We start from the raw sequence: 12,330 nt of genomic DNA on the forward strand, positions 1-12,330 counted from the left end.
AGGTAGTGAGTTAGACTTCTTGCTCCTAGAACTTGATACTCATTTCTTTTCTTCCAGCATATTGGAAAACCTTACCTTCCTAAAATCAGGGTTTCTTGAAAGGTTAATGTCTCTATTAAAATCAATTAAAATCTTGTTACATTTATAAAACCCTTTATTATTCCATTTCATCCTTACAACAGCTCTGTGAAGTAGCATTATTAGCCTCATTTTAGAGATGAGAAAAATGAGCCTGATCGAGTAGAAGAGTTTTGCCTGAGAGCAACAACTACTAAGGAGCAAAGTGGGGGCTGAATTCCAGGCTTGTGGACACCTGGTTTGGTTGTCTTTCCACTTTGCCATATTAGGCCCCTCCCCAAAACAAATAGTGTCCTTGGACCCACTTTGAAGTTCATTATCTCCTGCACTGTAGAAAGCCGTTGTACCTTTTTTTTCTCCTCACATGTCTGAAGTTTGCTATCATGACAAGCGCTTTTTATAGGTTCTTTTGTTTCTTTTACTCATGAGCCAAAGAAATGTAATTTCTTCCAGTCAGTCTTCTGACGCATTTGTAACCCCCTTTTTTGGTCAGACAACTTCTGCTATGTCACTTCCAAGTGCTAAGACTCACACTAAGTCAAAAAACAGATGTTGGTCTGCATGAGCATGAGTTTTCTCACCAGGACTTCTCTGCCTTGATGGAATCACAGATCCAGTCCAAAAAAGCAAGCAAAACCATGAATCAATCATCAAGTATAAAATCAGAGAAGTCCTTTGTAAAGAAATTCATACATTGGCAATGAGTACCTTTCTTCCATAGCCTTCCCTACACTTATTAAATAAACATGACGCTCATCATCATTCTGTACCTTTTAGCAAACTGACTCATATTAGTTGATAGAAAAGTGTTATATTTAGATTTTTTCTTCATTTTGTCTTATGTCAGACTGATATTTAGTATAGCAGTTATTTTATAATAATAATAATAATATCTTATATTACAAATATACCACACATATGTATGTATATGTGTATGTACACATATAACATATATGCATATTTCTATGTATGTATGTATATATACACATATTTATCTATCCATCCATCCATCTATCTATGTCTATCACTCCACTTTGCATCTGCTGCCCTGCCTGGTTTCAGCTCCAAAGAACAAGATGTCCCTCCCAGGATAAGCTCATCACCTCTAAATTCACCACCATGCTGTTAACTCAAGCCTTGATCGACTCCACCTCCCTCAGCCTCCTCTCCCCTCTGATTGAAGGGCCGGAGGGCAGAGTGCCAAATTCCTCCCAATGCCTTCCTTTATAGAGGGTACAAACAACTCTTCGATCACTCCACTTTGCCTCTGCTGTGCTGCCATGTTTCAACTGCACTGAATAAGATGCTCCCACACTGAGTAACCAGTGTCCTTTTCTACATCCCCACTCCACTTTTGTGCCTTCTTTGTGTGTTGTCTCCCTCTTTAGATTGTAAGCTCATTGAAGGCTGGGACTATCTTACTTATCCCTGCCACTTAGCACAGTGCCTGGCGTGCTGGAGGTGCTTAATAAATGTTGATTGGATCAGACTGGATATTTATACAATGTTTCCTCATTATAAACCTCTGAGGTTGGAAGTACAAAATATGAGTCCCTTTATTTGTATGAGAAAACAGGTTTAGAGAGGTGAAAACACTTGGTCACAACTGAACAGGGCTAGATTTTCTTTAATTTCAGATTTCTACTGGGGAGCAAAGACTAACTAACGAACAAGAACCTTATCTCTCCACTTTGATGTTTGCTTTTTCAAAGAGGGAAAACCTCTAAATTAAAAATTGTAAGATGAATGTATTTAAGTAGTCAGAATTAATGGACCAGTCAAAGGAAAGTGCAATGTAATATCTAGGACGCTGCATCAGGTTTGAAGGGGAAAAGTAGATTTTAAAAGAAGTATAACTCAGACAAGAAATTTACTTTTCCTTTAAGTAAAGTGGCTTTGATATTATGGCAGATTTAAGGATCTTGGCTGTTTTTACCTAATAGACCAAATGCAGTGTATGAATGAGCTTAGATTTATTGTTTAATTAAATTGTCATCATAAAGTTGTGTATGCTTGGAAACTTATATGATATGTAAAATCAAATGTAACAGGAGATTCCCTGCAACTTAAAGAGCAAATGTTTCATGCAAACGTAAATATGTAACTACACACACACACACACACACACCCCTATTATCTCTTCATTTATTTCAGTTCTTCCTACTCTTATACATCCTGTGTAAAGATGATAATAGCCAGTATTTATATGTCACTTAAAGGGTTTTCAAGTGTTTTTCATATAGTATCTCATTTACTCATTACAAGAATCCTGTAAGGCAGGTGATATTAACTTCCCCATTTTCACAGAGGAGGACAGTGAGCCTGAAAGAAATTAAATTACTTACTCATGGTCAAACAAATAGTAAACAACTGAGACAAGAATTGAACTCAGGCCTTCCTGACTCCAAGTACAGCCTTCTGTGCACTGTACCAGCTACATGGGAATTGCCAACTATGACCAATCCTCTACTTAAGTTGTAATGGAGCCACAAATTTCATTCATGCAACACCTTCTACAGGGTCAGAGATGATCTAGGGTACAGAGCGAGGTAGCATGGTATGGTAGAAACTATGTTACTCTTGGAATTGGGTGAGATAGGGGCTCAAATTCCACCTCTGACACTTGTTAGTTGTCTGACTATGGACCCACAACATATGTTATCTGAGCCCCAAATTTTTCATCTGTTGTAAAATTTGAGTACTTTAAATTAAGTGAAATTAAAATATTCTTGGGTATGTAAAGTCTACCAAGAACCTTAAAATCACACAAAACAGTGAGTGGCACCTGAGATGAGGGTTGGGGAACAGACAATGAGAATTCATCAATTAGTGACATAAAGGTAAAAAAGTAACTATATTAAGAACTTTAAAAGTTGGATCATTTGAGAAAAGACATAGTGGTCATCTTCTTCCTCTACCCTTGCCTTTTTTTTTGTGGGAGGACTTATCAACTAACTAGAATGTATTGGGACCCATCCATTAGTTAATAACCAGTTGACATGCTATGCCTTGATACTTGCACTTAAAATAAAAATAAGTTAAGGATTACGGATTAGATGTATGAAAAGAATATTTTAATTTTGTGCTTAGAAAAGACAAAAGCAAGCTTATAAAAATACCTTTCTCACTGGAGTGAAGGTATCTATAATTTCCCCACTGGAAAAGTTCATTACAAATCCTTGCAAAGATTGTTTATCTCCAAGGTGAGGCTTTCCATTCACTGCAAAGAGCAAACCTGTAACAAAACACATAGGCATTTGGAAGAGTCCAATACTGAAATAATTTAATTTAATCTAACAAACATGTATTAAATATCTACTATGTGCAAATGTCTATACTGTTTAATGACCTAAGGATATAAATACAAAAATATAACAGTCCCTGTCCTCAAGTAGTTTAAATTCTGCTGAGAGGATACAACATTCAAACAGATAAGTAAATAGAAATACATTAAAAATACAAAATCATTTCACGAGGGAGAAATCGCTAATGACTGAGGTGATCAAGAAAAGTCTCCAGTTGAGGGTGACATCTGAGTTGTTTTTTTTTTTTGGAGGGGGGAAGGCAGGACAATTGGGGTTAAGTGACTTGCCCAAGATCGCACAGCTAGTAAGTGTATCAAGTGTCTGAGGCCAAATTTGAAGTCAGGTCCTCCTGACTCCAGGGCTGGTGCTGTACTCACTGCACCACCTAGCTGCCCCTGATATCTGAGTTTTGCTCAGATTAGTTAGGGATTCTAATATGTAGAGAAGAGGAAGGAGTACATTTTAGACATGTGGGACTACCTGTGAAAAGGTACAGAGATATGCATGGAATATGATATATGAGGAATACCTGGTAAGTCTCTGCTTGATCAGAATGAACAATCTGTGAAGGGGAGTAAAACAAATGAAGCAAGAGTAGGAGCCATGCTGATTTTGTATTTTATGCCAGAGGCAATATTTGAGCTAATGAAGATGTTTGATAGAGTGACATTGTCAAATCTGTTTTTTAAAAAGTTTTATTTTTCTCAATTACATGTAAGAACAATTTTAACATTAAAAAAATTCCGAGTTCTAAATTGTCTCCCTTCCTCCCTCTTCTCCCCACTACTTGAAGAGGCAAACAATTTGCTATAGATTATACATGTGCAGTCATGCAAAACATATTTCCATATGAGCCATGTTGCAAAAGAAAACAAACCAAAAAATCCCAAGAAAAATAAAGAAAGTAAAAAAGTCTGCTTTGATCTGCATCGAGACTCCTCAGATCTGTTTTAAGAACAACAATTTGGCAGTGGATGATGGGTGGGACAGGGAAGGAGAATAGAAGGACAGACTAACTAGGAGGCTATTCCAGTAGTGTGGCTGAGGCAATGAGAGCTTTAACTGGGTTATCACCTACAACCAATGAGGCGCTCCAAAGAACAGAAGTTAAAGACACCATCAGGTAACCATGTTATGGGAAGAAAAGAAGGGCTGGTAATGTGGCGAAAGCAAGGGATGACAGGTGGACAACCAGAGTGCTCTTCTGCAGAAAACACAGAAGTCCTCCAGCATTTCAGAGGGATCCCCCAAGGGAAACTTTTGGGAAAACATGGACAAGAATCAAATAGGAGGTGCAGGCATGAAGTGATGAGATTACAGATGCAAAAGCAGCTGTCAGGGGAAAAGAATCTAAAGAGATGTATTAAGAGAAGTGAATTTAAATTTCATTTTGTGGAGAAGATATCCTAAGAAGAGACTTTAACTGTCATCCTGAGAAACACAATGGTGAGGCTCTGGTTCCAGTTTTCCATGGAGAAGTCTGCAATTGTAGTGGATGATTGGAGACTTTGGCTGTGATCTTCCTTACACTTGATATGATTTTGACATATTTAAATATATCATTATATTATTTATTAAACAATTAAATTGTATAGTCTATAATGTTGATGCTCATTTAAACCTATGAAACTAGGGGAGAAGAAAGAGAGGGAGGGAAGAGGAGGAGGAAATTTCAATGGTTCATTTTATAAACTAGAGTGCAGGTTTATAACCATGACTTACTAGTGAGAAAGACTGAGCATTTCTATTAATTTGTGAAGAAATACCAAAATATACTACTTGATTACTTTAAAATCTAGGATGAGAATTAATAAGGAAATGAGCTGCTAGCAGGCTGGTTAGTCAGCGAAAATTAAATGATGCCGTGATTGTCAACTGATGCATGGATCTGACGCCCAAATAATCTCTCCTATGAGATATATATGAAATATATATATATAGAGATACATGTACCAGAAGGTACTCCAGATGAGGACAAATTTAAGTTGGGGGTGGTGGTGGTCGATCATGCAACGATCACTTGTTCTGGCTACATGTGTCTGGATAAGAGTTAAGCTTATTATTTAGACTACTGAGTATATTAATATTTCCTGAATAACTATCTGGAAACTATAATGGAATCAGGTGAAAATTGAAAAGGGAAATAGATGAAATAAGATACAGAGTGAGGTAATCTGGTGTTACCATCTGGGAATTTGTTTTCAGAGTCTGATGAAACTAGAATCATCTTTTTATCTACCTATAAATACTGGATCATAGATTTATGCCTGGAAAAAACCTCGGAGGATATGTATTTCAACTGCCTCATTATTACTATTATTATTTTAGAGATAAAGGAAATGAATCTGAGATAGGACAAGTGACTTACTCAAGTTTAAACAGGTTTAAACAGCAGTAGAGACAAGATTCAAACACAGCTACTCTGACTCTAAACCTAACATTTTTTCTGCTATACCATACTTCAGTTTTTTTCTTAAGAACAAAAAAAGGTCGTCTTCTCTTTCACATAAATTTCCTCAGCGTTCTTTGTGCCAATTCTTCATTTATTGCAAATGATTTTTGTTTATTCATACTGATTGAAAAAAATGTAACATTCTACTTGCTCAAATATTTTGATAAACTGAGAATTATCGTGATATTGATTTTAAAAAATTAAGATACCAGTACAAAAAATTAAAATAAAATGAGAATGCAAAGTTCAGTTCGAGTTTGGGTTAGAAGAGGAGCAAGTGTGGTGGCAGGAGCATAGTGGAGGATGGAAAGAGACAGCAAAAAGCCCTTCAGAATGTTTTGTGATGTGAGCTTGGAGATTAGAGGCCTGGCATTCTGGGCTTTGCCACAGGGTCCACACCCTTCACTTTTTTGGAAAAAAAAAACTCTGAAAATGTTATTGGGAACAGACTGATGCTTCAGGCTATTGTTCTTCCTCAGGATCAGGCAAAAGATAGGGAAGCTTTAGCTGCAACACTCTCCCCCCCGCCCACCCCATTATATAACCATCTGGTAAGTATTTTCTACAGAATTTCTTCTAATTTCTGATTTGTTTCATATAAAACTGTGACCAGTCATAATTGCTTTGTGATTCATGCCTATTAATTAAGTGTGTGCAGAGAGATTATAAGGGGGAAGTCAATGAAAAGCTTGTGATACAGACATAAAAGAGACAGGACAACCCCCTGATTGTCAAGGATAGCAGGGAAAGGCATACTTCTTTTCCTTTTCACCTCCCCCACATTTGCCCTTTACTGGGACAGAATCTTATGATTGTGACTATAACTCTTACAAGCTTCTAAATAGCAGATATAGGAATTATGTGATTCAGGACCATTCAGGGAGAGACAGACACCCACTGAGAAAGGAATACTTCCTCTTGAAAAGGAAGCTATGCATAGATTGAACCAATTAGTCAAAAGACTAGCAGGATGCAATGAAATGAGGTATTCCTAGATGAGGCTCTTTGTAAAGTGGGGTCACTGGACATGCAATGAAATTTTAAAAACAACCAGGTTAAGATACATGAACTAATGGAGAAAGTCAAACAGGAAGGCCACTTTCATAGATATGGAACCCCAATCTGCCTCAAGACCATCTGCTACTACATGATCCAATGTAGCTAAAAGCAGGAGAACAGTCTTGAAGGTGCCTAGTCAACTAGAGAAACACAGAAAATCTGGTGAGAAGTATATCCATTCCATCTGGAAAGGCACTGGACAAAAATGTGCAGGCCAAGCCAGTCTGACATACAAATACTGTTCTACCAGGAGAAAACCAGAAAAGCAGAACTTCTTCCTGTTGAAGCCAAAGATGGCCACATGGAGGCCATGGATACTTGTAAAGAGATTGTAGCTCTGATAGTATGGAAGCTAAGGGCTATAGGATCAATTTCAGGAAATGGAGATGGGGATAGGGCTAAAGAAGGAAATTGTCCTGATCCCAATAAGCAATGTATCTGACCTTATCGATAATTCTTAATGGGTCTTTTCTACCTGGTGTCATAGGCCCCTTAGGGAGGTGACAGTGAGGATTGATGATGTGGACTATTCTGTTGTCCTGGACAGATGAGTAGAGATGACATCACATTCCAGACATTTTGTGAGAGGCATCTGAATAACATATCATTACAACCTCTAGAAGGATTTGACTTCAGAGAACTGAGTGACAAAAACTACCTAAACTTGGCATACATTGAAATAACTTTGGAATTTCTGAAAGAAATGGGGGTGTCAACAAGGCAGTAGGCACCCTGGCTCTGGTGTGACCACATCCAATATGTCAATGGAGTGCTTCTAACTGAAATAAATTCCAATGTCTTCAAAATATTAGCATAATACCGTGAACAACAAGCTGAGACCCAACACCTGCATGTTTGGATGATGTATAAAGCTTATGTAGAGGCATTTAGGAGGAGAGAATCAAGTGGTGACAACGAATATCACTGGTTCTTTAACCTTGAAAGTGGATTTAGAGAAATTTGACTTTGGAGATTCTCCAGTACAAGAAGAATAGAAGAAGTAGTTAAGGCAGAAGCCCAGCAAGAGGACAGTTAATGTTCTTCCTATAAGAGTAGGAGGGTGGATGTGTCTAAGTAGCAAACTCCAAGACTCAGCTACCTGATTCCTAACCATTCTAGGAAAGATACAGGAAAAGCCCTTTGTGATGGATGTCCTCAGAGACTATCTCCACAACTTGCTGATTAATGGCATCTTCAAAGAGTCTGTCAACCCATAAGCACTGCCTTTAGAGGTGGTACCAAAAGACAACGGAATGATGTGTATACTACTAGACTTAAAAAAAAGTCAAAGTGAGCCAGTATACCAAAACAAGAGATCATTACAACCTGCTGATGATTGAGCATAAGATATTAGAAACTACTGATTTGTGTTTTAAAGTATCTGAAGATTGAGAGACACTCATAGTCAGTATATCTCTCAGTCGAGAGAAGCTAAAGGAAGCTCACCACCCAGTTTTGAGTTTAGAGCTGAATATATAGCTTATAGGCTAAAGAAATTTGGGCAGATAATGATAAAATAAAAATATTTCAAGTATTTATTAACTTCTCTTTGGGGTAGATTATTCATTTCTTCCTTTTCCCTTTGAGTGTAAAAGAAATGAATACATTCTGATTATTGATTTCATCATACATTAACAACTGTTGATGATAATAGCAGATATATTAATCACTAAATTGCCAACATACAAGACAAGAATTAATGAAAAATCAATATTGTAGGAGGACTTTCTTTTTTTCTTTAATTGTAGTTATTTCTTTTTAAAACAAATTCCCTATTCCTTATAATTGGGGGGATGAAACTGATCCGGATATACTCTCCCCAAAACTGGCTTTAATACAGAAGACAGTGACAAGGAAAAGATAAAGAAACAGAATATGAAGATACAGAAAACAAATTTTAAAGGTGAAGCCTAACACAATAAAAATAATAAAAAGAAATATTAAATACCTTGTGTATATGAAATTGCAAATACATTTCTTCCAAATGCTGTGTGCTTGATCTCTCGAACAAATTCTTTGGTTTCCATATTAAAACACTGAATACGACCATTTTCTCTGTCAGCCACACACAATTGGCCAAAATGAGGCACAAGGGTCAAGCTGTGAGGAACTTGGAACTGGCCTGGTTTAGGATTGTTCCCTGAAGACTCTATAATAGAAAATACCATCATATAAAACAAAACAAAACAAAACAAAACACCCTCATTTCATTTCTGGAAAACTTCGTGTGACATTAAATTCTGTAGTTCTGAGGGTCAATGAGATAAAACACGTTAGAGGTTTATTTCATAGTTTCACTTCCCCAAAGATACATTAGGAGTTTTCTTCCTTATTTTTTCAAGGAAGAGTAAGGGTGTATAGATTATTTTTATTTTCACTATGCTTTTTTTCTTGAATGTTTCAGGAATAATAATAATTATTCATATTCATATGAAACGTCACAATTTCAGAAGAGTTGAAACTGTTGGTAACCCAAGGTCACCCAAGAAAGAAGACACAGAGTATACGTTTTCACAGATTGTGGTATATTACCAATGATAACTTGCTCATGAGACATCATCTTGGGAATAGATGATCAGAAAAGGAAGTGGGCTGTTTGGAGATAAGAGATGGACAGTCCAAGGGCTACACTAGTTTGTACTCATAAAATATTAAAAGAACCAGTGGGAGGCCTCAAGAACATTGGCTGAATCCTCTGTGGGGAATTCATGTAACTATTTGGACAACAATTACCCAAGTTAAGATGGAATGGAGGAATTGTGCTCTGTATCAGTGGAGGAAGTACCCACCCAGATGAAAAAAAATTGAGCCATTTGAATATCTAAGCATCTAGATAGCTATCGAGTATTCTAAAAGTCTTATTGCAGTTTTAAGCCATTAAAATTGTACTGACTTTTGGGGACACGCTGTATAAATGTGAATTTTTATTATTGTGCCTGTAAATTAAGGATTCTAGGATGATGTGCTTCCTTCACTCTCAAATATAGTTCTATTATTTGTTTCACTGATAGTTGCAACGGTAAAGAATTTGAAATTAGACAGCAAAAACCTTGCTTGATACCTTCTCCCCACTGTGAGATAAACACTCCATTCTTGGAGAACTGTACGATCCGACTATTGCAGTACCCATCAGACACATATATGGTTCCCATAACTGGATCTACTGCCACATCAGTGGGTTGACAGAAGTGATTTTTGTCACTGCCTGGCTGCATGCTTCTTCCCAAAATGAGCAGAGGGCTTCCTTTACTATTTGGATCTAGTTTGAATACCTTTTAAAAAAAAAGACAAAGAGAAGATACAGATAACCATTTTGCATGATAATGCAGAACCACACACCCAAATCACAAGAGAACTATTCCCAACTAATATCATTAGTTTAATGGTGCTCCACTGGACTATCAGAGTTAGAAGAGCTAGGAAATTGTAAGCTTCACAAGACCAGTGACCATGGCAGTTATTTCATTTTTTATCTTCTCTAGGACAACGCTTTGCCCACAGCCCACATTAACTGACTTGATGTTTGAAATGAGAGGGTATAAGAAGTCCAATTAGTTTGTGTACCGTCTACTATATCCCAATCACCATGCTCCCATAAAAAAGATGCTATGTCTGAGATATTGTGAGAACTCTTTAATTTAAGTCCTTATTTTATCACTGGGGAAAAGGCCTTTGATCAGTTATATGATTTAGTTATTAATAAAATGTTCATATAGTTTCACTAACTAGTTGTCATGCTAGGTCTCGGAAGAGCCGGACAACTGCAATAATAATGATAAAAAAACAAAAGCTCATGGAAGAAATAAGCTTCATGTCTCATGTCTCACGTTAGCTTCTATTTGTAATTCTATGTTTCTTTCAAGAAGGTATTCGAGACAGAGAGCTAAGTTATTACTATCAAGCTTTTTGTGTGTTTTTGCTAATGTAATATAAATACCTGATGAAGAGCTACATCTGTGACCCAGTAATTTCCATCTTTATCTATACTCAAACCATGTGGCAAATAGAACCTGTAAAACAAAAACAATTGCATCATTTGTCAGATAAAAAATTAATGAAATACAAGCAGGTCCATTTCATGTGACATTCTAAAACTATTTAGTGTTAATTGATAACTTGTATACTTAAATATATTGTAGGAAAGACTAGGACTAAATATAAAAATATCACTTAGTAGAACAATAACATGGAATCATCGAAAGAATTCTGGATTTGAACTCAGGGGAGCTGAGCTAGGATCCTGGTTCTGTCAACTACGAGACGTGAGACAGGGCCTCAGATTATTCATTTGTAAAATGTGATGGTTTGACAATATTTTTTTCCAATATCTCTTCTAGCTCTAACTGTATGATTTAAATGTAGAACCACATGAAAGCAATGAACTCTATTCTATGATGAAATACAAATACTGTTTGGACAAATTAGTTTTAGAGAAAAAATATGTACAAATTAACACAGGAAGAAATGCTGTCCCTTCAAAATTTAACACTCATTCAGCTTCCTAAGAGGAGGGAAAAATAGCTTGAGTTATAAAGAAAGAAACATACTTGTCTAAAGATGTATGAAAGTCTGCAGAAAATACTCAATATTTAAATTTTAAATGTTTGTATTATAGGAAGAATGGCAGAATCAAAATGGCAATCATGGAAGTAGAATTAGCAAAACCAATATATTGTTTATTTGAAAATCTAAGATTTTCACTATTGATTAGAGAAATGCAAATCAAAACAACTCTGAGGTACTACATCACACCTATCAGCTTGCCTAACATGACAAAACAGGAAAATGATAAATGTTGGAGAAGATGTGGGAAAACTGGAACACTAATGCAATACTGGTGGAGTTGGGAACTGGTCCAACCATTCTGGAGAGCAATTTGGAACTATACCCAAAGGGCTATAAAAATGTGCATACCCTTTGACCCAGCAATACCACTTCTAGGGCTGTATCCAAAAGAGATCATAAAAATGAGAAAAGGACCCACGTGTACAAAAATATTTACAGCAGCTCTTTTTGTGGTGACCAAGAACTGGAAAGTGAGGGGCTGCCCATCAACTGGGGAATGGCTGAACAAGCTGTAGTATATGAATGTAATAGAATATTATTGTGCTATAAGAAATGATGAACAGGTGGACTTCAGAAAAACCTGTAAAGGCTTATATGAAGTGATGCTGAGTGAAGTGAGCAGAACCAGAAGAACACTGTACACAGTAACAGCTACAGTGTGCAATGACTGACACTGATATAGACTTAGATCTTCTCAGCAATGCAAGGACCTAAAACAATTCCAAAAGCCTCAGTATTGAAAATACCATCTACAACCAGAAAAAGAAATATGGAGTCCGAATGCAGATTGAAGCAGACTATTTTTTTTTGGTTTTGTTTTGTGTTTTTCTTTCTCATGGTTCCTCCCATTGGTTCTAATTCTTCTATTCA

The 12,330-nt window shown here is 36.6% G+C and overlaps 1 protein-coding gene across 6 annotated transcripts in view; it reads right to left on the reverse strand.

Annotated features, from left to right (window-relative positions):
• Positions 1-12,330, reverse strand: part of PAM (peptidylglycine alpha-amidating monooxygenase) — a 409,388-nt gene that overhangs the window by 16,515 nt on the left and 380,543 nt on the right. For all 6 annotated transcript variants that reach the window (XM_036737505.1, XM_036737477.1, XM_036737514.1 and 3 more), the window contains 4 exons: positions 10,832-10,904; positions 9,956-10,166; positions 8,843-9,043; positions 3,198-3,313 (listed from right to left, as the gene is read on the reverse strand). In XM_036737505.1, coding sequence (XP_036593400.1) covers positions 3,198-3,313; positions 8,843-9,043; positions 9,956-10,166; positions 10,832-10,904 — 601 coding nt within the window. The remainder of the gene's footprint in view (positions 1-3,197; positions 3,314-8,842; positions 9,044-9,955; positions 10,167-10,831; positions 10,905-12,330) is intronic.

Source organism: Trichosurus vulpecula, chromosome 1, assembly GCF_011100635.1.
Source record: "Trichosurus vulpecula isolate mTriVul1 chromosome 1, mTriVul1.pri, whole genome shotgun sequence".
NCBI classification, from domain to species: domain Eukaryota; kingdom Metazoa; phylum Chordata; class Mammalia; order Diprotodontia; family Phalangeridae; genus Trichosurus; species Trichosurus vulpecula.